Source organism: Carettochelys insculpta, chromosome 11, assembly GCF_033958435.1.
Source record: "Carettochelys insculpta isolate YL-2023 chromosome 11, ASM3395843v1, whole genome shotgun sequence".
NCBI classification, from domain to species: domain Eukaryota; kingdom Metazoa; phylum Chordata; order Testudines; family Carettochelyidae; genus Carettochelys; species Carettochelys insculpta.
The window spans coordinates 29,288,174-29,313,151 of record NC_134147.1 but is presented as its reverse complement, the minus strand read 5'-3'; the positions used below and the strand labels follow the sequence as shown (position 1 = coordinate 29,313,151).

The following is a 24,978-nucleotide window of genomic DNA, read 5'->3' as shown; positions in this document are numbered from 1 at the left end:
CCAAGGGGCCAGTACTGAGTATCAGCAAGTACTGGCACATAAAAAGCACTGGTCCTTCCTATTCAGAAATGAACAAATTTTACATTTCTCTTTAGCAGTATATTAAACCAGATCCTGAATATCCTGCACTTTCCTCAGTTTCTCGTTTTGGCTGTTCATAACTGCCTGAAAGTACACCTTGTGAAAAGCCAGTAGTCTCAACACTGGTCAGTCACTGCCATGCCTTGCAGCCCACCTCTGGGGTCAGATTCAGACCTGATGAGAGATTCTGTGCCAAATTCAGCATGTTTGGATGTGAGCTGTATGGTGTGACATGCACATCAAGGTGCAGAAGGAAGGGTATAACATCAATAACTTAAAAGCAAGGTGCAAAATAAAGCATATCCTACTTCATTTTCCACAATGCTTCCTTCTTGTTAGTCACTTACCTGCTACAGTTACCTTCATGGTTAATCAGCATGTTAGATTTGTATTACAATATCTCCTCAAGTCAGACTGATATTGCTACACTTCTTTTCCAGTTGCACTCATTTTCTGATCAACTTATGCTCCACCCTTTCATTTCTGTTGCTGCTCAGTTTGGCCCAGTGATTTAAGTGGAGTTACCTACAAGTAAATGAGAGAATTTGGCTCAGTGGTTACCACTGTTGTATCAGATTCTGTTTTCAGGTGCACGTTAAGCAACTCCCTTTGAGGTTCCATTGCTGACAGCTCAAACTGCTGAAAGGAAATGCTTTTTCCCCAAAGTGGGATTAGACTTCAGAACTAATTGCCACTGGATGTTGCTAGGGCCAATAATTTATCAAAGTGATGTTCAGCATTCATATGGACAACTAGGATATCCACAGTTGATGTAGTTAATGTGAACCAAAGTGTTGGAAATCCTCATGGGTCTGGATTTAAACCTATCTTTATGGATTTGGAAGAGTGCTTTAGATTATCTGGAACAGATCATCCTACACCTGCCTATTGCAGGATTGCTTGTGCCTTCTAAAACAACTGGCTGCTGGTCTGATCCAGTATGGCTGTTTCTGTAGTCCTCCCTTGCTCCTGCGTTGAGAACAGGATTTGACCCCTGGAGCTGTTTTATAAAGTCAGTAGTATTTAGAGCTTGTTGCATCTATTTTTCTAAAACTTTTGGTTTCTTGTTTTCTATTGCAGTCAGTGCAGCTGTGAAGCAGCAATACCATGACAATATCCGCTGGATTCGGGAAGCCGGAAGGCACCGCCTGGTAAAGGCACGGCCGCTTTCACACATGGCCATACCAGAAAAGCTGAAAAGGGGCTGCAGTGAAAACTCTGGCTCCAAAAACCACTCTTTGTTTGAAATCTGATCCTGGCTCCAGAGCCAAATGTTCTGAATGGACCCATCTTTGTAACTTACCCAGACCAATGCTTCACCCTCTTAACATTGGAATATTTGGTCTAGAGCTTGGTCTTGTGTGGCTTGAGTCCAGCTCTGCTTTTCAACAAGGCCACTTAGGTTCACAACTAGCTTTCTCTGAGCTCTGCTCCTGCAAGCTGATCTTAAAGGCGCTGACCTGCACTGGGTTCTCCCCTTCAGGGTTGCTGTTCTGTTCCTGTAACCAACAAGGCCAACAGCCTGGCTAGGCCCCTGGCCAAGGCAAGGGGAGGCTCTGCTCCATGGCCCTGGAAGGCGTGTGGCCTCGGGTGGATGGGGTGGAGCTGAAGGCAGCCAGCCCTCAGTGCTGCCTGAAGGGCAGTGACTGCAAACATCTCCCCAACCTTCAGTGCTGCCTGGAATGCACTGCCTGGTGCTCCAGTAGCTATTTAAAGGGCCTGGGGTTCTGCCCACTGCTGCAGCCCTTTTGTGTCACTGGGCCTTGGGACAGTCGCCCTCCTCGTCTTTGCTCCCCCTCCCCACTGGTGGGCCTGCCTCTAATCCTTTCAACAGGAGATGGGGGAAAGAGCTATTTCATCCAGTGGCACTGCATATTACACTGGTTTCTAAAAGCACAGTTAAGCTCCATAGCTAGTTAATTGCTGGCACCTCAGGATTCAAGCTTGCCATCCTCAGATGGAAGCCAGACTAACGACAGCCAAGTGTGTGTATGTGGTGGTGGCGGGTGGACACAGGAGCACAGCCCCATGAGACAAATGATTGATGTGCTTTGTCTCTTTGTCTCCTCCCTTCCAGCCCACCACCACCAGTTCCACTCTCTGCTTCTCACGTGTTGATAAGTGGATTGTTGTTAGGGGACTGTGGGCCTGACAAAGGTTAATTCAGAAAGTGGGATTTAGTGAACTGTAACAGCTAATGAGACAAATAAATCTCATTGTGGGGGTGTAGATAAAACTCAGTTCAATGGTAGGAGGGGTTACTTTCTTATTTCTGGAAGCTGATTGTTTACACATTACTACTCCATACATTCTCCAGTGGAGTGGCAGGGGTGAGGGGGCAGGGGGTAGTCAACCACTGCATTTACCTGGGACCTAGAGATGAGCGACTGGCAGGGAGAACCTTATTGCTCTGGCATTTTCATCTTCCAGGTGGTTGGCTCCCAAGCTAGGATTTTGTATTCTGACCAGAAGGGCCGTGTGTCTATTGCAGTGGCAATTAATCGAGCTATTGCTGAAAAAAGGATAAAGGTAAGGCTTTTCCCGCTCAGAGCAGCTTGGTAATTGTGTTTAGTATCTGTGATCAGGATGGGAAGGGAGAGTAGAGCAGTTCAATCAACAGTAATAAAAGGGTGTTGTCTTTAAGTAGAACTAGAACTCTGTTTAGAAAAGCAAGACCTCCATGACCTCGACTGTGGTGCTCCAATATGTGGATGACCACATGGTTGCTGCTCTTTCTTCTGGAGCCCTTCAGACCATCTTATGCACCTTCACGAAAGCATACAAGAATCTTGGCCTCACACTGAATGTCAAAAAGACCAAAGTGCTCCACTAACCCTTGCCAATGGGACAATCTCATGTACCTTCTATAGAAGTCAACAGACAACTACTGGAAAATGTGGAGCATTTCCCAGCCCTTGGAAGTTATCTTTCTGTTAAAGTCAGCACTGTCACAGAAATCCAGCACTGTCTGAGTTGTGTAAGCTCTGCTTTCACCCGCCTGAGACAAAGCGTCCTCAAAAATCGGGATCTATGCGAAGACCAGCATTGGAGCCATTATCATTCACCAACAATTTCATTGGACTGGTTGCGTGGTTTGGATGTCTGATCAGTGTGTCCCAGATTCTGTTTTCTGAGTTGAAAGAAGGATGGCGGAGCGATGGGGGCCAGAGGAAACGATATAAGGATATGTAGAAGGCAAACATAAAAAAGTGCAGCATTGGTGTTAACACTTGGGAGAACCTTGTCCAGGACCATCCCCGGTGAAGAGCAGTAATCCATGAGGGGGTGGCACAATTTGAGAGGTCCAGCCACAGTGCAGACAAGGAAAGGCCAAGAGGAAGAAAAGACGAGCAAAAATTTCCCCATGCCCCTCCAACAGCTACTAACATCTACCTCTTCTGTGATAAGACCTGCGGCTCCAAAATCAGGCTGCTCAGCCATCAACAGACTCACAAATAGGAGAGTGACATGAAGATATTCTACTCGTTATCAAGTGACCGTCAAGAGCAAGAATAAAAATTAGTGGCAGAGGGGGAAGGAAATTAAGAGGATTAGGCTAGGGAGTAAAGAGTTCCTTTTAGATAGTCACAGAGAGGCAGCCGTGTTAGTCTGTATCTTCACAAAACAAAAAAGCAGTCCCGTGGCACTTTAAAGACAAACAAAATAATTTTATTGGGTGATGAGCTTTCGTGGGATCTTTCCAGATCTGAAGAAGTGGGTCTGTCCCATGAAAGCTCATCATCTGAGAAATAATGTTGTTAGTCTTTAAAGTGCCACAGGACTGCTTTCTTGTTTTTCATCTTAGATGAGATTTGAAATGAGATGTTAAGCCAATAAGGTGAGGAGAAATCTGCAACTAAACAGTCTTTGAATGACTGAGCCCACAGTCTGCATGGGATTCTACTTTCTTTTGCAGGCACCTGTTGTCCTGAGTCGAGATCACCATGATGTGAGCGGTACCGACAGTCCATACAGAGAGACCTCAAACATTTATGATGGATCAGCCTTTTGTGCAGGTCAGCAGAGCAGTTGAGACATATTAGTCTAGCCTAGGCAAAACAAAAGAAGTGGCTCAAAACAAGAAAAAGTTTTATGGAACATTTTAAATGAGTTTTGTTTAACTCTTTCATTTCAGCTAATCGGATTTCATGTTATCTTGACATGGAGGCTTTATTGGATGTATTTATGATGCAGAAATGAGCACGGAACTAGTTAAAGTAGAAGGGCCCTTGGTAACACGAAGGTAAATCTAGACTTATGCCACAGAAATCACTGGCATTATTCTAGATTTACACTGGAGTAATTAGAGAGGAGAACCTGCCCCAGATGGTGGAACATTGTACCTGACTTTGATCCTGTACCTGGGTAAGTCAAAGGAACCTTCTCTGAGTTACAGCTGTATATACCTGGTACAGGATAAGCAGGATCAGAATCAGTCCTGAGTGTATTAAAATGGTGTGTACAGAACTGGTACTCACACAGCCCTGTTCATTTTACTCTGTGCATTAACAAGAAAATACAGTTCTGATTGTGAGAGACAGCCCATTCATCAGAGAGCACAGTATGCTTCCATACCTATGGATTTAAAATATGTATTTATATCTAGGTTTTTTGTTTGCTCTGGTAGTGCACATCCACACACTACCTCAACATTGGTGTTGCACATAAGAAATTTTAACCCAGACAAAAGAAAATTCAACCCGTCCAAGGATGGAAGATCTTAGAAGGAACACTGCTCTACTGCCCTGCATGCTATCAGGAGAGCCCTAGTGCATGCACAGGCGTGGGGGCAGTTAGGAGAGCCCTGTGTGCATGGCAGCCAGCACCCCAGTGCACAGAGCAGGTAGGAAGGGGAAGAGGAATAGGGGTGCTGGGGGGGCAGAGTGGTAGGGCCAAGCTAGCTAGAGAGGGAGCAGGGTGCGGGGGAGAGTGGGCAGGGCCTGTTGTGTCTGTCGGGGATAAGGGATGGTCCACATTTACACAAAAGCACCCCCCTCCCAGAAATTCCTGTATACAGGCCTGCTCAGGTCCTCTTTTCAACAGGGGCCTTTAATTTTGGAGCCTTAAAACCTGATTTTCAAAGTGCTGAGCACCAGGGGAAGTGCAGGTGCTCAGCCTTCTGAAAATCGAGCACAAATCATTTCAGACTGGGCACCCGAAAATGGAGGCATTCAAATCAGTGCACACTTGAAAAAATGGTGTAATTCTCTCTCTGCCTCAGTTTTCCAACATAAAACAGAAAGACGGATATGTGTACCTCAGGGTATTTCAAGGAACCATGAATTGCTGATGTGCTTTGAGATCCTTGGATGAAGCCACCCAGAGCTATAAGGGCAAATATTATCATCAGGTTTCCAGAGATGCAAAATTTGTCTAATGTATATGATAGCAGAAAATTTTAGCTTGTAATGGAGGCTAATTTTAAAGGTGAAATTTGTTTATCAGTATTCAAGAAAATTATTTTATCGAATTATATGGTCCACTCTGCAGTATTGCAAAAGTCCATTGGAATTAGTGGGAGTTTTTCCAGAGGTATCTGGAAAACCTATGGATGGTCTGTAGATCCATCTCTAGCTCTCCAAGCACCGAAGCTCTCTGAGAGAATGGGGGACATTTTAGGTCTCTTCATTTTGCTATCTCTCTTTTTCAACACTGCAACGTGTGGTAGTGTATCCAGACTGGCCCATTTGAAGTCCTCTCATTACTGGACATTGGGATTCTCTGTATCTTTGCCCCATCTGTTTTGGTTTTGCATTAAGTGCTGCAGCCAAACAGTCAGTAAAAATGGGTTGCCTTAAATGCATTGGGGAAAAGTGTCTTTGAGTGCTGTCATTCGCTCAATTAGTGACCTTTTCCAAAGCAGAGGGCTTGCAAATTATTGCAGCACTAATCTGCTTGCCACACTTCCCTCCTAACCTTGACTCTTCTCAGCCATTTGCCTGAGAAGGGTGTGGAAGCTTTTCCATGTCGAGTGTCCGCTCTTATCTCTTTTGCCTGTGTGCCAGAAAGTTATAATTATGTTAAGTGGGTTATTAAAGTGGCATTATGTCAGACAAGATGATGGCATACTGAAAGCTTTTTGACAGGGTTTTAGCATGGATCAGTGGCTATATTAGCCAGTTTTTTCACTGAATCTGTACTACTTCCAGTGCTGCAAGTGTGGTTCTAGTGATGTGTTTCTTTATTTCTCTGGGTTGATTTTGAACTCATAAAATCAAAGCACTTGCTTTTTGGTTCCTGAATTAAAAATCTTAGGTTCTTGTTTTCACTGGGATCTAATCCATCATCTACTGATGCGTGCGATTTCTTCCACTTGTGGACATATCTATGTGTACTTTGATGTACTGAAATTTACATGCAAATTCTAGGATTGGAAGAGCAAGGGTTAGTGCCCCTTATTGTATGAGCTAATGTGTATGTTATGTTAACATGAGCTTCCAAGAAAGAAACTACGTGCTGAAAATCAGGCCCCCCCCAATTATTTTTCTGCTTTTTTAAGTTGTGATTTTAAAATAAATAAATGTTCTAGGTAAAGTCTACAACTTCTAAGCATTAAGGAAGAAATTCACTTCTGTACAGAGATACAGAGAGGTACAGAGCTTCCCTGCTGGACAAGTCCCATGTAAAATCTCAGCATTAAGGCTTATTTGATGCACTGGGCTTTTTAATCATGAACTCCTGATTTTTAGTCCTTGGCTCTTCCTTTGTTTCTAGAATTTCAAAAGCACCGTCGAGTTTTGGATGACTGTGCTAATGAGTGCCCATTGTATGTGACCCCAAACCAGAGGCTATCAGAATTAGTGGACATTTTTTAAAAAATTGGAGCCTTATCTTCTCTGCCTCAGTTTCTCTGTTTGTGACCAGAGATGACAATACTCACATATCTCTGACTTATAACTGAAGGTTAAAATTAAATAATGTTCCTATCTTGAAAAATGCCACATCTCTGTAAAGTCTTATCTATTTCAATGAAGTCTTAGGGCTGGTCTGTAACTCACGTCGGCCTGGTTATGCCTCTGAAGGGTGTGGAAAAATCCACGGCCACCAGGCAACATACTTAAGCAGACCTAACCTCCAGCGTAGATGACACTATGTCAACAGAAGAATTCTGCCATCAGCTTAGCCACAGTCTCTTGGGGAGGTGGATTACCTTTGCTGACAGAAGAGCCCCTCCCATAGACTGTGCTGCTGTTGCAGTTTAAATGTAGATATACCCTTATTTTCTAGTTTTCTACATTTCTTCTTCTAGATCTCAGTTTAATCAGTGTATAGATAGTAATACAATCCTGAGAGAGCAGAGCATTTTGTGATGCTGGCATGTGTGCAAAGAAAGAGGATGGAAAAAATCGTCTCTTCCCTTTGTCCTCCCCAAGTGTGAGAAAAAGCAATGAAGTACTATCAAATACTAAGGAAGTCCCATTCCATGGAATGAGTGAAGCATTCGAGTGCTGCAGTAACTCACTGTCTTTCTTCCTAGATATGGCGGTACAGAATTTTGTAGGCGATGCAGTCAGAGGAGCCACTTGGGTTGCCTTACACAATGGAGGAGGAGTTGGCTGGTAAGGAGGACGTGATTATGGTTGGCAGGAAGAGCAGTTCTGTCCAGCGGGGGGTGAGTGTGAGAGAGAGCAAAGTCACCATGTGTTACTAAAGCAATAAAAGCCCATGATTGTGGGAACCATGAAGATTTGGGTAGCGAGGGCCCAGAGGGTATATTGTAGATTGGGTGTGGTGTTGTATGACACATTTTTTAATTAATGTCCATATGTCAAGAAAAAGTGTTTTGGACATTGGCCATAGCACTGTTTGGGAAAGTTAATTTGCCAAAGAAGGACAGACTGGTTTAGTCTTTTTGAACAGACCCCACTTCTAACACTGTGTCTTCACACATGAAGAACCAGAGTGTTGGTGGATGGATTGTGTTTAGATTTCCCCTGAAGCTGCATTTAAATCAGTGACCTTAAGACCCCAATATAACATGCTCAAGTCCTAAAGTGCAGCAAAAAGTTTACTGACACAAAACAGCTCAGGTGACGGCACGTGACCTGCTGCCCCTTGTCAGTCTACAGCAGGGTGAGGCCAGGGGAGGAAAGACAAGAGTAAAAATGGGGCAAATCTGGAGCTGAGAATCCGATAGAGTGGGAGCAGCTGAGAAGTAGGCTGTCCTATATGAGTTAGGGCCAGCTGATCCCAGTCAGGGCTACCTTTATAGACCCTTTCCCATGCAGGGCAAGGTGGGAGAGGGAAAGAGACTTGGAGGAATAACAGAGGCAGTAGAGGAGGAGAAGAGTGTCAGTAACCTGGGGCTGGGCTGCCCCAGTCCAGGGGATGCTGAGGCTCAACCAGAGACTGTGGAGGACTGGTCAGCCAGTGGAAACAATCAAGGAAGGGGACTTGCTGCCCTGGCTGCCACTACCAGAAGGAGATATGGGGAGCGGGGGAATTGTCTGGGGAAGTGGCCCAGAGGAGAAGAGCTGCAGGGGCAAGGGTGAAGGGAGTCAGTCCTTGCTGGTAGCAGTTATCTAGGGTCCCTGGGCTGGGACCTGGAATGAGCTGGTGGGGACTGGGTTTCCCTCAGACCACTCCTCTGCCCCAGCGAGGCTAATGGGGTTCCTATGGTGGGGCCAGTGGACTGAACAGAGGGCTGGGGCAGGGCCAAGAAAGTCTGAGTATGGGAGGGGGGTCAGGATGGGGCAGAAGGTCAGAGTGCAGGAGTGTGAGGACTGCCAATGGGGCTGTGGGGTGGAGCTGGTATAGAGGGGTTTAGGGCTGGATCAGAGGGTTGGGGTGCAAGAGATCTGGCTAGGGATATGGGCTCTGGGGTGGGGCTTGGGATGAGGACATGGGGCTGGGAAAAGGGTTGGGAACAAGGGCTCTGGCTGGGGGTGCAGGTTCTGGAGTGGAGCTGAGGAGGAGAAGCTCGGAGCTGGGACAGAGTGGGGAGCGTAGGGTGTGAAAAGCGAGGGCTGCCATCAGGGATGCAGGCTACAGGGTGAACCTGGCTGAGGGGTTTGGAGTGAAAGGGGGTGCTCTGAAATGAAGGAGGAAGATGAGTTCTTTTGAAAACGGGTTTTTTTTTCTGAGGGAACCCTGTCTACGCTGCTGGTTTTGCTTTCAGAGAAGTCTGTTCTGGAACCGTGATCACGTGAGATTGTGCAAATGAAGCGTGAGATTTGTAAATCAGCGCTTCATTTGCATTTTCGAGCTCCCGCATTTGCATTCCTCCTCCAAAAGGGGAATGCTGTGTAGACGCAGCCTAAGCTGCAAAGTGATGGTGAGGAGCCAGACACTGAGCCTGCTGTGCAGAGTACCTACAACAGGAGACTTCTTGGGGCATTCATGCAGGTCTGGAGTCCAGTGGAACGCAGCTAATGGAACAAGCACTGCATGGAGGGATCACATCATCATACTAGTCTGGGATGAGGAGTAGGAGCTGCAGAACTTTCAGATGAGGAAAGCCACTTTTGTAGGACTGTGTGAGGATCTCGCCCCCACCCTGCAGGGCCAGGACGTGTGCAAGAGCACCGCCCTGCTGCTGGAGAAGTGAGTGGGGATTGCACTGTGGAAGCCATTTCTTTTCCCCAAGCTCTGCTTGGCAATGTCTGACATTTCATCAAATGTCGCTTTCGCCCAGGCCATTTCAGTAGGCTGCTAATGTAGATAATATCTCAGCGGAGCACCTGACTTTGAGGGCAGGAAAGACTATTGCCATAGGGAATGCTGGTCACCATGACCACAACAAGTCGTACGTATGTAGAGGTGAGAGCAAGGCGGTGCACCCGGTTGTGCTGCTCTGGCCAAAAGCTGACTGGCTGGGGTACTCAGCGGCAGGAGGAGGTGGGGCTCCCAGGGCTTTTCTGCAGGCTGCCATGCTAAGTAGTAGACAGCCTGACAGGTGAGATGGGCCAGCTGAGGGCACACCCCCTACACAAGTCCAGGACTGCCCCTACCCCAAGCCCCTGCCAGGGTCCCCTTTGGTGAAGGGAGCTGCAACCCTGCATACCCATGACTCTGCTACTCTTCCCTGATTATGGGGGAGTGAGTGGAAGTGCACAGCTTGCTGCGTTCCTCTCCTTCCTGGGGCAGAGGAGTACTTTATGCAAGCTGCACAATTTCCCCTAGCTCCCTGTGGGTCAGAGGACAGGGAAGAAGAGTAGCAGCATCCTGGTATGTGTGGGGGCAGCCCCCCTGCCTCCTCCCAAAATGGCATCCTTGCCCCCCTGCACTCGCCCTACACACACCCAGCCCTGACTCCTGCATCCCCACATGCCCAGCCCCCTGCCCTAAGCCAATCATCCCCCAGCCCTGACTCCTGCACCCCCACACAGCTCCCTTCCCTGACTCCTCAACCAACCACACACCCTTCCCTGAGCCCCCCACCTCCTTAACCCCCTGCCCTGACTCTTGTACTTCCCACATTCCCAGCCTCTGACCCTGACTCCAGAACTCCCCATCCCCACAACCCTGACTCCAACACTCACACATACCCCAGCCCTGAGCCCCCCAATCCTAAGGCCCCTGCCCTCACTGCCTGCCCCCACGCTGTTGGGTATTTGGTATAGTATCTGATGGGATCATTCCTGCTTGCTTTACTTGTGGGAGTAGATTTGGTCTTGTGCAATGAAAGAGTTTGGCTTCCACTAAGAGTGCTGGAGTTGAAAACTGGGCATGTCTTTAAACAAGCCTTAATAAGGCCCTATACTGACAAAAGTCATAACACCACATTATTACATGCTGCAGTCTGGAGAGCTGTCTAAAAGCTTTGGCAACACAGTAGCTCTGTTCTATTTAACTGGATACACCCCGTTGGAGTGGCATCCTCCTTGCATTTGCTTTTTGGGAGGAAAAGAGGGATAATAAGTTTTTCTTTAAAAAAGAAACAGCTATTACAAATCTGTCTGATTTCTTTGCCCTAAGGAGCCAAATGCTCTGTGGTCCTCGGTTTTCATCCAGCATTGTGGTACTTCAGCCACTGAAAACCTGTGTTTCATTGTAAAGACCCCTGAAGACATGAGAAATCTGCTTGCGCATGGTCAAAATTAGCCACCTCATCTCCTTGATCTCAGTCCATGTACGCTTTTCATCTGTGTGATTTATTTTTCCTCTTTCACTTCCCTGATAACAGATAAAGGAGTGTATGTACGTACATATGTTAGAAAGAAATCAATTTGACATTGGAATGTTGCTGTTTAGAGAATTCAGAAATGTGGATCACAATTTATTTGGCAGCCAGCCTCTTCAATATATGTTTTATTTTCACCAGAATTATTGACAAATCTGAGGTTTCTTTTGCGGCTAAAGAAACATCTTTCCTCTGTTTGGATTTACTGAGTTATATCCCTGTAACCAAACAGAAAACCAGGATTAGTATTTATTCAGTTGGATCTGCATCACATGCTCTGTTGATGTGGGTAAGGATAGTTCAGCCTTGGCCATAATTATAGCAACTGAATGTCATTGATTTCTCCGGGCCTTCTCCTGCACAAGAAGAGATATTAGCATGCGGTCTGTGGAATCTATAGAAACAAAAAAGCAAAGGTAATTTAAGCACTGAACTACCCAGCTGATAGTGTGACATCTTGATTGTGAAAGGGGCCTGGTGTTCTTTGATCACCTTAGGAGGAGGCATCTGGAAATTATAGGAGGTAGCTTAGGTCAAAATGCCACATGTTTCTTTAATTACTTGAAAATATTACCTAATGCTAATGAAGGAAGAATACTCTCCTTTAAAAGCGAGAGGTTTTGTTAGAAAAACCATTGCAACAAACGTGACTTGTTTAAGGTTTAATTTATGAGTGTATTTTTAGAAGTAGGGCAGATTCTAATCTGTTATTCTAGATGTAAATTGGTGTAATTTCACTGAAATCTGTAGATTTGCTCAGGATTTACAGTAGAAACTCTGGTCAGTTTGTAACCCTATCAATCACACACTTCATGTGCCATTTGATATGTGCAATGAGGCACAAGCAAGAGACCAAAACAAAAAACAAATGCAGCACAGTCCTGCGCTAAATGTAAACTACTAAAACTGAGGGGATGCAGCATTTTTTTCAGCATAGTACAGTTGCAGAGCTCTATTATGTCAATTTTAGTTGTAAACTTTTGAAAGAACAGCCACAACATTTTGTTCATAATTATAAATATTTCAGAGTAACAAACCACCTCTGTTCCAGAAATGTTTGTAACTCTGTGGTCCTACTATAGTAATGGAATTTAGTCCTTCACCTCTACACTTCAGAGAACAGTCTTTGAGTTATTGGTGCTCAGAGAGTCTCTTTTGTCACTGAAAAGAACATCTCTGTCAGTGTAGATAGAATATTCTCTTTGGAAAAACAAAACGAACAAACAAAAAACTAGAGCTCTAATTTTCTTATTGCTGTATATTGATAATAGGGTGATCTGGGTTATTAAACCCAGGTCCAGATCTTATTTACACTGAAGTAACTATATTGAAATTAACAGGGTTTGTCTGGGTTTAGTTGGGTTTAATTGAGAGCTGAATTTGGAATTCTGGATCAGTAACACTCAATGGACTGTGGACAGAGTGGGTAGGGTAGTATCTTTCATCAGACCTTACAGTCGGTAAAAGACAGACACGCTTTCAAGCTTTCATAGAGCTCTCCCTCCAGTCTGGGAAACAGTGACAGAGAGAGCCGTGTTAGTCTGTATTCTATCAAAATGAAAAAGCAGACATGTAACACTTTAAAGACTAACAAAATAATTTATTAGGTGATGAGCTTTCGTGGGACAGACCCACTTCTTCAGATCATGACTTCATCAAACTTCATCAAAAGATCTGAAGAAGTGGGTCTGTCCCATGAAAGCTCATCACCTAATAAATTATTTTGTTAGTCTTTAAAGTGCTACAGGACTGCTGGTTTTTTTAATAGTCTGGGAAAAGTACTCAGAGCCTCACAGCTAAATGCAAGGCAGAACAGATTGTTTAGCATAAGTTGTTAACACATATCTCAAGGGGCCAGTCAAGGTGAAGTAGCTGGTTATTGTCCTTTCAGTCACAGGGAGCACAAGAACAAGGAGAATGGTGGGAGGGTGAAGGAAGCAGCTGCAGGGAGCAGTGGTAGGTTATAGATTGTTGTAATAAGCCATAAATCTCTTATTCAGTCCTTTCCTCCCTATGACTGGAGAGGTGTTAACATACCCTGTCACCTTGAATGGTCCCTTGAAATATATTTTGAGGCCCTACGTTAAACAATCTGTTCCACCTTGTATTTAGCTGTGACACATTGATTGTAGGAGTATGAATAGATAGGTTGGATCTGTCTGTCTAGATGACCCTTGTCACTGTACTATCTGAATGCTAGACCTGAACGTAGCACATGCAAAAGGCTTATTCTTTAAGAAACTCTGTGACTTTAGCTCTTTAATTATCAAGCATGCTGGCCTATCTGTCTGTATTTGAGGGGGTTTTGTAAGCAATTACTATGTGAAACATATTGTTCTCAGGTGACTTGTGACAGGCTTAGCTTCTAACACTGCCATTTGGGTCACAAATGGGTTTACTGGCTGCTAGTGTGGGAAAGTACAGCATGGGCTTTCCATACTTTTCTGCACTGGGATTCCGGTTCCTGTACAAAGAATCTCTGACTGCATCCTCTATCCAATTTTACCCAGGCCTAATTTCAATTTTTCCCTTTCTTCCAGTGCATATGACTGGAGTGATACCTTATAGGGTTAATTCGTATAATATTTTAAGAAGATTTACTTTAAAAATGTAAATATTTGTTTTATCAAAGGGGTGAAGTAATAAATGGAGGATTTGGCCTTGTTCTGGATGGATCAGCAGAGGCTGAAGAACGAGCTAAGATGATGCTCAGCTGGGATGTTTCCAATGGGGTAAGCAAAATCTTGCCTTCTGTTTTGATTGGAAAGATTGTTTTTCCTTGTTCAAAACATAAAAATGTTTGATTCCCCTGGAACAGGCAAAGCAGTACCATGAAATAGGCAGAGAAACTGATCTAGGCTGAAGTAGGCCTGATCTAAACCCCATGGAAATCAGACAGAGACTTTTGATCAATTTTCATCAACTTCAGTTGCTTTTGGGGTGAGACCCTAGAAAAGAAACCCAATAAATTTACAGCTTTTGGGACTTTATCCCGAGAGGTCCCAACCACCCTCAACGCACGCTGAATTCCCAACTCACTAGAGGCCTGTTTGTCTCCTATTTTCATCTCTGAGCATTTTCCCAGTATTGTCAGTGGGGGAGAAAGAATAACCCCAAGGTACCTTTACATGAGGCACCTGTGGCCACTTATATTGATGGGTACATGCCACATGTTCCTCCGTCTAGAGCAGGGGTCAGCAACCATTCTGAGGCGGAGTGCTGAAATTTGACTTTTGACCTCTGTGTATGGTCAGGGTGCCAGCGATAATTTTCAAAGTCACTAATACAACTACTCAATACACTAATAAAACTGCTCATTAATAAACACACTGAGACACAGAGCTTTACCATTTAGATGGTGGCTGGTAGCATTAGCTGGCCTACTGTTAATCTGCAGGCCAACTTGGCAGCTGCTGGCTGGGGGCACCTGCTGCCTTCCATAAAGTGAATGGCCCCAGTGAATGGGAGTCAGTCAAGGCTTGGAGGCCTGTGGGGAGCCAGGCTGAGCCAAGCCACCCTGCTCTGAAGCTCTAATTAAGCTGTTTTGATCAGCTTGTGGCGCTCCGTTTCTGCAGTCTTGCTGGCCTCCTGTCCTGCCTGGCTGTGCTTCCCAGTGCAGGAGCTTAGCAGCTGACTGCCCTTTCCATTTTCATTTTCCATTCAGCCCAGGGAGAGGGCCAGGCTGTTTAGCTCAGCTGAGGGTCACAATACTGCCATGTTGGGCGACTGGAGCAACTAGCAGCTGAGCCCTGGGGATAAGTTTGGTGGAGCTGAGGCAGGCAGCTGCCACCTGGGAAGAGGAAAGCTGCCCAGCTTTTTTGGTACATGGGGTAGGAGGGGCAGGGCTGATCTCCTGCCTCACGTGCTGATGAAAATAAGCTTGTGCTGCTCTTTACACTTATGCTGAGGGTTGCTGACTCCTTGTCCAGAGTTTAGGACTAAGTGCTTATTATGTGCAATTCAAATCAATCCCTCAGGCCAAGGCTGTGTTTCCTTGGCCTGAGGGAGAGAGTAACATGTACTAACACAAAACAAAAAAGCAGTCAAGTAGCACTTTAAAGACTAACAAAATAATTTATTAGGTGAGCTTTTGTAGGACAGACCCACTTCTTCAGACCATAGCCAGACCAGAACAGATTCAATATTTAAGGCACAGAGAACGAAAAACAGTAATTAAGGTGGACAAATCAGAAAAAAAATGATCAAGGTGAGCAAATCAGAGAGTAGAGGGGCAGAAGGGGCAGGGGGGAAGTCAAGAATTAGATTAAGCCAAGTATGCAAATGAGCCCCTATAGTGATTCAGAAAATTACCATCCTGGTTCAACCCACGTGTGAATGTGTCGAATTCTATAAGAGCTTGTTTGCACACTTGCCTTAGATATTGAGTCTGTCCTGGTCTGGCTATGGTCTGAAGAAGTGGGTCTGTCCCACGAAAGCTCATCACCTAATAAATTATTTTGTTAGTCTTTAAAGTGCTACTTGACTGCTTTTTTGTTTTGATAGTATATAGACTAGCCCGGCTCCCTCTCTGTTACTATTCAATATACTAACACAAAGTGTCTGTCCTCCTTTAATGCTTAGACCAATATGGATTTATGGCTTTGCCTCCCATGCCTGTGCTACGAGAGGCAGTAATTTGGATCAAGCAGGAGCAGCTTGTGCTTTTTAGATCCAGAAGTTCTGGAGTCAGTGTCTGTAGACAACATCCCACCAGGGCATAATTACGTGCAGCAAAATTATAAAGAACAAAATGTGTATTTTCAGAAGGTTTTGGTTAGTCATAATGAGTTGATGTGTCTCAGATCAGCTGAGGCAATTGCTTGCCAATTTTGATGTGGTTTCTTTTTGTTTTCTTTCTGGAAAGAATTAGATGGACTTCATGGCCTTCCTTGCATTAGATTAGAAATGGGATCTCTCCAGAGAACATGGTTTAAAAAAAAACAATCCCAAAACACACACAGTAAGGGGAACTCTCCAGATGCACTGCCTGTAGCAGATCTGATAGAACAGATAAATCACTGAGGAAGAAGGAAGAAGATTAATTTAATCTCTAGATTTGAGTAATGGCAGCAGATGCTTAACCAGCATAATTTATCAAAGACAGCCTATAAAACAACAGTCTGGGAGAAGATTTACTTGCAGTGTGATTTATTGCATGCAATAGCTGAATTTCCCAGCCCACGGTTTAAAAAAGACAATTTTAGAATATTGTCTATACTGTATTCCTCCATCCAAGAATAGAAAGAAATTGGACAGTACTGCCAAGAATAATTCTACATGTTCAGGGGACGTGCCAGTTGACCTAACAGTTCTTTTATTTCTATAATTCTAAAAATGTATTAGTCTTAAATAATCACATGCTTATGTACTTTGCTAAACTGGGCCCTTAAGCATTTGCCTACTTTAACGACTTGGAGTCTGACCAAATGGTTTAAACCAGTATTTCCCAACTGTGTTCCATGGAACACTAGTGTTCTGCATGATGTGAAGGTATGCTCTGAAAAAAAAATTTGATGCTAGCAATATTTTTCCTTCTAAAATATTAAATATTCAAATATCTTAGTATTTTGATAGACATAGTTTCATAGCCTTTAGAGTGTAAGTATATTAATATTTATAACACATTCATAATAGTAATTATTATGTGACTATGCTAAAACAATCAGAGTTGATTCAGATTGTTTTGACACAAGTCACATGCAGAGAATTCACATGATACTGCACCTGGCATGAGGATTCAACTCTTCAGCATCCTTCCTAATATTAAGCAGATTTGCGATCATAAGGTGCAAAAATACTCTTCCCATTTAAAAAAAAAAAGCTACTTTTTATTTTCCGGTAGTTTTCTGTAAAAATGACAAATTCCTAAAAACACAATTTAATTTTTCTATGCCTAATTTGATTTGCATTTCTTTTTTCATAGAACTATTTTTAAGCTTTAAGGAAGGACAGTCCTTTTTTGAACAATGTTGTCCTTTCTATTTTTATACAAAAGAGGAAAACTAACTGTCCTTCTTTTGGCTGTTATTTTGATGTTTTGTTTTGGGTTTGCACTTAATTTTTAAGGATGGTTAGCAACCCTATTATCAGAAAGACATTAGTTCATTCAGATGATTTTTCTCTTGTTGTTTTTTGCTCTTTGTAAAATGGACATCTAAAAAAACTAACTCTTTTAAATCAACTTTTGAGCATTACGTGCAGCAATTTTTCAATGCAAAAACAGTGATTTGTAGTGCATAATAAAATATTTTTAGGCCCATTGCACATTGTATTAAGGCTGCATAAAGAGAGTATGCAGCTCAGGCTTTGGCTGTGATGCTTCTGTTAAATGACTTAAATACATGATATAATAAATTAATAACTGAGTCTAGTTATACAATGCTTTTTTTTCATTCTTTTTTATTAAAAAAAAAAAAAAAGAGCTGGTATTTAGTCAGCTCCCTGCCCGCCCCCAGCCAATCCTGCAGCTGGGGCTGCCAAGGTTCTGGTACTCAGTATCTGCAAGTACCAGCACAAAAAAAGCACTGATTATATAGCAAAAATAAACTGAGTCTAAATCATGTACAGATCTATCTCTGACCTTCTCCAAAGCTCAAGCACATTTGTATCTGTCGTTTTTCTTCAGATCTATTTTACAAATCTGAATCTCAGCATATCTTTTAAAGTTCTTGGAGGAGGGGTTGATCTGGCACTGTTATTTGAGCATAACTCTGCCACAAATGTTGTTTGCCATCCAGTTCTAGAGACTGGGCTAAATTCTCTGCTAGTGTAACTCACTACAGTTCCATTGATTTCAGCAGAGCTAAGCCCATATACATTAGCAGACAGTTTGTCCCGATGGTTTCAAATCTTACCAAGGATTCAATTTGAAAATATGTGCAGTGATCTCAGCATCCTACCATGTAGCTATTTGTCCCTGGATAAAATCAGTGATTAAGACAGACCTCGGTCTGAAACAGCAGCTTTGCACATCTGGATTGAGAGACAGTGTATTTTCCTTGTGACGGACTTTTGCAAAGCATCTTTTTTACAATGTGCCTGGTCCTAGGCTAGTGCTATCAGACCCTAATTTTTAACTGGACTAACATACATCAATACGATCCAAAAGTTTTTTTAAAAATGCTTAGGGTGATAGAGCAGGGGTCACACAAATGATTTTTTACATCAGTAAAGACACTAGGAACAAGCATGAGTTTGGTAGATAATAAACTGTGTGTGAGTATGGGAAGAGGTGAGCTGTGGGGAGATACAGCTGCATTTTTACATCCATTTATTTTTCATCACATTTGTGATCTGACAGGTAGCTAGACGTTGTTGGTCTGGCAACAGCAATGCTTATGAAACAATCTGCCAAGCGATGGAGGAGACTTGTAAATTACAGGTGACGCTCCCACACCAGGTGGTAGACGAGAGCATTTTGGAGCAAGCCCTGCATCATTAACTCCATCCTGAATTCGTCGTGCTCCTTTCAGATACACTTTGAAGTTGCTTTCTTGCTACCCTACCTCTCTCTGGTAAGAAAATAAATGCATTTCAAGTGTCTCTTCCATGTGAGCAGTTCTCTTCCTTTATCCTTAACCAGGTCACTTCATTCAGGGTCTGAGTTACACTCTATTGATCATTTGGAGTTTTTCCTTTGATTTTACCAAGACAATTCCTGGAGTTGGATACTGTTCAGTGTGAATAAAGGTATTGGAATTTTGGCCTAATTAATTAAGCTACTTTAAAAAAAATCCATTCCTGTCTGACTATTCAGAAATCTCAGCAGTTCCGTGCTCCAGAGCAGGGGTGGGCAAAATACAGCCCATAGGCTGCATCCAGTCCACCAAGCCACTGGAGCCTGAGCACAGGCTGCTTCAGACAGAGCAGAAGCTACTGCTTTAAGCAGCTCTCTGATCCAGAGGCTGGGAGGGAGGGGGGGGGGCTTTGTGTGCAGCTCACACCCTCTTGCCAAACATCTCAACTCCCATTGGCTGATTTACAGTTTCTGGCCAATAGAAGCAGACAGATTTTTGCTGGGGTGGGCAGTGCGTGAAGCCTCCCTCTCCCCTTAGCATCTGGAGCAGAGAGCCACATGGAGCAGGGAGCAGTTTAGAGTGGTCTGGAGCTGCAGCAGTCAGTCAGTCTGTCTCAGGGCCCTGCAGGGCTGCTGGCCATGAGCAACCCAAGTAAATCTCCCAGCCAGAGCTTGCCTCTGGCACCCCAGTCCCTCCCTCCCACCTTCTGCCCCCTTAGCCCCCATAACCTTAACCCTCTCCTTGCCTCCTGCTTCATATAACCCAAACTCTCCACCCACAGGTCCTACACTGCAACCCTCTGCCCTAGGTCACAGCCTAACCTCACTGAGCCCCAGTCCCCTGCCCTAGGCCACAGCCCAAACCCCTGCATCCCACAGCCCTGCTCCAAATCACAACTGCCTCCTTCACCCAAACTCCTCCCCAGACCTTATGTGCCCTTGTGTACCCTAGTCTCTACCTCAAGCTCCCTTCTGCACCCAACCTCCATCCTGGGCCCTGAATCTCTTTCATTAATATCCTGGATGAGTTTGGCCCTTGACCACTTTCTAAATTCTTGGAGTAGCCTCCCATTAAAAATTATTGCCCAACCCTGGTCTAGACTATGGCTTTTGGGACCAAAAGTTCAGTTCTCCCTGGTTCTGCCACTGTCTCGCTCCACTGCCTTAGGCAAATCATGTAACTTCTTTATTAAGTGAATCCTGTGCTGTTACAAGCACATTCATCCCCCATTCATAGAGTTTCATAGAATCAGAGCTGGAAGGGACCTCCAAGAGGTCACTGAGTCGATGCCTGCCCCAAGCAGGATCAACCCCAACTAAATCATCCCAGCCATGACTATGTCAAGCCAGGACTTAAAAATCTCCAGGGATGGAGATTCCATCGCCTCCCTAGGCAACACATTCCAGTGCTTCACCACCCTCCTGGTGAAGTAGTTTTTCCTATTATCCAACCTACCCCTCTTCTTCTGTAACTTCAGACCACTACCTGTTGTTCTGCCATCTGTCACCACTGAGAACAGTTTCTCTCCATCCTTTTTAGAGCTCCCCTTCAGGAAGTTGAAGGCTGCTATTAAATCTCCCCTCAGTCTTCTCTTCTGCAAACTAAATAAGCCCAAATCCCCCAGCCTCTCCTCAGAGGTCATGTGCTCCAGCCCTTTAATCATTGTCATTGCCCTCCACTGAACATGCTCCACATTCTTTCTATACTGGGGGCCCAAAACTTGACACAGTACTCCAGATGTGGCCTCACCAGTGCTGAATACAGGGGAACAACTTCTCTAGATCTGCTTGAAATGCACCCCAATATACCATTGATCTTCTTGGCTACAACGCACACTATTTATTCACATACAGCCTTTCATCCGCTATAATCCTTAGGTCCCTTTCTGCTGTACTGCTGCTTAGCCAGTTGGTCCCCAGTCTATAACAATGCTTGGGATTCTTCCATCCCAGGTGCAGGGCTCTACACTTGTCCTTGCTGAACTGCATCAGATTTCTTTTGACCCAATCCTCCAATTTATCCAGGTCACTCTGGATCATCTCTCTACCCTCCAACTTATCTACCTCTCGCCCTAGCTTGGTGTCAGCTGCAAACTTGCTGAGGGTGCAGTCCAGTCCCTCATCCAGTTTATTAATAAAGATGTTGAACAACACCAGCCCCAGAGCTGAGCCTTGGGGCACTCCACTTGAAACAGACCGCGATCCAGATATTAAGCCAGCTTTCTGTCCATCTTATAGTCCATGTATCCAATCCATACTTCCTTAATTTATGGGCAAGAATGTTGTGAGTGACTGTATCAAAAGCTTTACTGAAGTCAAGGTATATCACATCCACTGACTTCCCCATGTTCACAGAGCCAGTTACCTCATCAGAGAAGCTAATCAGATTGGTCAGGCAGGACTTGCCCTTGGTGAATCCACATTAACTATTTTTGATTACTTTACCCTCTTCCAAGTGCTCCAAAATAGATTCCTTGAGGATCCCTTCCATTATTTTCCCAGGTACTGAGGTAAGGCTGATTGGTCTATATTTCCTGGATTGTCCTCCTTTCCTTTTTTTTAAACATGAGCACTACGTTTGCCTTTTTTCAGTCATCTGGAATCTCTTCTGATCTCCAAGAGTCTTCAAAGATAATGGCCAAAGGCTCAGCAATTGCCGTCTACCAATTCCCTCAGTACCCTTGGGTGCATTAAATCCAGACCCATGGATTTATGTACATCTAGTTTTTCTAAGTAGCTCTTAACTCTTTCCTTCGCCACTGAGGGCAACCCTCCACCTTCCCAGAATGAATAGAACAGAGCAAATATTGACTGATCCATCCCCTGTCGTCCAGTCTTTACTTCTGGCAATCAGAGGTTTAGGGATATCCAAAGACTATATCATAAGGTAGAGGTAAAAGGGGATGGTTAAATCAGACTGAAAATGTAACCTTAATTCTGGTGTTTCCTAATATTTAGTTTTGTGCCCTTAACATTATTCTAACACAGCTGGTGTGTGTAGCAACATATGTGCACGGAAAGGTGATGAATACTGAATTGTCTGTCCCTGGCTTGATAGGTGGAACAGTACACCAGAAACAACCTACCTCGGAAACCCACACATGCAGGCTGGCCTTCCTTTGCTAGCTGTGGTGTTTTTTGGCTGTTTAAAATGCAGTTCAAGTTCCATTTTGTGGCTAGTCCCAACTATAGGTTGAACCTCTCTAATTCAGCACCCTCAGGACCTGACTGGTGTCAAATGAGAGAATTTACTGACCCCGGGAGGTCAGTACTATGTAGCAGCATTACCAACACGTCCATTGCTTACTAGACTCTTTGAAGACATTTGGGGTAAATGACAGCACAGAACACTGAGAGCCAGGACTGGTAGCTGGACACAAACTTTATGGGACCACAGGAAACTTGGCTACATCAATGATAAGCGGTCATCTGGCTAACTCAAATCATGCTGGACCAGCAATGTTGTTGGATGAGGGCATGCCAGACTAGAGAGGTTGAACCTGTCAGGGGTGAAGCAGCAGCAGCTGATGAAGAGCATGCTGGAACTATACGCAAGTCTAGGCCAGAGTTTCTTTTCTGAGAAACTAGAATTCTGTAGAGGTGATTGCTCTCTCCTTCCAGGAAGAGACTGATGTCATTAGTAGGGTGATGACTTCACTGTTGGAGAAACCAAGCTGTGAGGGAAAGTGCTCTGCCTCACACGCACACAGTAATAATATAAGACATCCATGCAATGACTGACGGAGTAAAGGAATTTCTGTAGCAGTGTTCTTTCTGAAGTTTGCCCCATTGTAAAAGTCCTTCCTTGACCACAAACAGCATCTTCACATCTGTCTCGTGAACATGACAAGGCTGCATGTTCAGAAAACACATATGGGCTAAGTTTACACTAGCCCAAATCTTCAAAATGAGGAGCTGAAATGCATATTCTGCTCCTCATTAGTAGGCCGCTGGCCCCAGCTCTTCAAAGTTGTTGCTTTTTGTTGCCACGCGGCTTGTCCAGACGGGGCTCCTTTTCAAAAGGACCCCGCCAACTTTGAAATCCCCTTATTCCTATCTGCAGATATTCAGCATATTCAGTGCCTCATTAGTAATCATAGCCATTTCGAAGATTTGGGCTAGTGTAGATGTAGCCCATATGTGTTTTCTGCAGATAGGAATGAGGGGATTTAGAAGTTGGCAGGGTCCTTTTGAAAAGGAGCCCTGCCTGGATGAGCTGTGCGGCAGCAAAAAGTGACAATTTCAAAGAAACGGGGCTGGCTGCATGCTAATGAGGTGCCTCATTACTAATCTTAAATGGCCATTTCAAAGATTTGGACTGGTGTAGACATGGCCATGCAGTTATACCTACAGGACAGAAAGCCACAATTTGAGGGATTAATCTGGGCTTCAGTTTTTCTATCTATTACAGCAGCTGAATTGGTGTTTTATTTAGATAGGTGAACTAGCCTCCCTAGCCTCTCTCAGGTGGGTTGTACAAAAGAGGGATTTTTGTTTGGGGTTTCCTCCTTTGCAGTGACAGAGGCCTGGAATACTGCTAGCAATCTACCATGCTTCACTGCTCACTCTCTAAACACAGACACTCTAAACTTGTTGAGGAGGATTCCAGATCACGTTGTCCAACAAACATTTTCTAAGCTAAGGAAAATGGTAATAAGAATTGTTGGCAGAAAGCATCCAAACCAACTAGACTACCAGAGCCTACAGTGAGGGGGCGGGGCACTGACGCAACTCCACAGAAAACATGAGTAACTCAGACAATCCTCCAGTCTCTGGGGCAATGGTAGGCATTCTAGTGCTGCTGTCACCACCTACAGAACTTGTGTCTCAGGAGGACTGGTACTGTGTCTTCCCCTTTGCACATGCATGTTATGGAAGGTGGGGGTCTCCTGTCCATACTCTCATACACTATATAAGACAAGTCTCAGCTGGAACTCATGTGGCCTTATTACACACCCATATTAATATACTACAGGAAGCATTTGCAAATAATAGGAGCTTGTCAATACCTTAATATTAGTGGACCTATTATAAGTTAATAAGGGCTCCACATTAAAAACAACCTTTGATGTTCAAGATTAAATGCAAAATTAAACTGTGAAATTGTTTGTTTTTTTTAAATGGCACTGTTGGACTAGTGCTATATCACCATCTACTGGCTGTTTCTCAGAATACCATTAAGTGTCTAAATTATTGCATCAGAGGGGATGCCTTGGTTTGTCTCTATAGGGAAGAAACAGAGTCCTTTGGCACCTTACATACTAACAGATTCATTTGGGCACAAGATTTTGTGAGCAAAAACCACTTTGCCAGATGCATGGAGTGGAAATTACAAAGGTGGGTATAAATAGGCACATGAAAAGAAGAGTTACCCTGTCAGGTGGAGGAAAAGTGCTAACAAGGACAATTCAGTCAGGGTGGATGTGGCCCACTCCCAATAGTTGATGAGGAGATGTAAACAAGACAGAGAAAACTGCTTGTGTAGTGAGCCTGGGACAATGTGGGAAGGTCTACTGAGATTGAAGGACAACAACTGGGGTACTCCTGGGACCAGCTGGAAGATTTGTCCCAAGGTAGAGTGAAGTGGAGGAGACTTGTAGATTTGTAGATAAACTGTGCTCCGCACGGAGTACAAGAGTTAACTGGTAGTAGTAGTAAGCCAGCCATTCCCAGTCCCTATTCAAACCCAGATTAATTGTGTCAAGTTTGCAAATGAATTGCAGCTCTGCAGAGTCTCTTTGAAGTCTCTTCTGAAGCTGTTTTTTTTGGCGAAGTATGATTACTTTGAAATCTGTACTTGAGTGTCCAAAGAGATTGAAACATTCTCCTTCTGGATTTTATATTGCCATTCTTTGATGTCTGATTTATGGCCATTTACCCTTCTGCATAGAGACTGTTGGCTTTGGCTAATGTACATGGCAGACGGGTATTGCTGGCACATGATGGCATACATCACATTGGTAGATATGCAGGTGAGTGAGCAGGACAGTGTGCCTCAGGTGGCTAGGTCCTGCGATGGTGTCACTTAAATAACTACATGGGCAGAGCTGGCACTGAGGTTAGCTGCAGGGATAGATTCCTGGGTTAGTATTTCTGTGGTGTAGTGGTTGGTATTTGCTTCAGGTGGGTGGTGAGGGGGGCTGCGTGTAAGCAAGGGGCAAAGGAGAAGGCACAGGAGTGGGCAGATGAGTGCAGAGGGTAGCTGGGGACAGGAGCTGCGGGAGGAGCATAGAGGGACAATGTGACAGGTTGGCACTGG

General features: G+C 44.3%; 1 protein-coding gene across 1 annotated transcript in view; it reads left to right on the top strand.

The window, feature by feature from the left end:
* UROC1 (urocanate hydratase 1) overlaps positions 1-18,735 on the top strand; it is a 72,521-nt gene extending 53,786 nt beyond the window's left edge. The window contains exons 15-20 of the mRNA XM_075005343.1: positions 1,162-1,232; positions 2,512-2,610; positions 3,998-4,097; positions 7,559-7,640; positions 13,836-13,935; positions 18,504-18,735. Of these exons, the coding sequence (XP_074861444.1) occupies positions 1,162-1,232; positions 2,512-2,610; positions 3,998-4,097; positions 7,559-7,640; positions 13,836-13,935; positions 18,504-18,644 (593 nt within the window). The 3' untranslated portion in view covers positions 18,645-18,735. The remainder of the gene's footprint in view (positions 1-1,161; positions 1,233-2,511; positions 2,611-3,997; positions 4,098-7,558; positions 7,641-13,835; positions 13,936-18,503) is intronic.
* Positions 18,736-24,978: the final 6,243 nt, after the last annotated feature.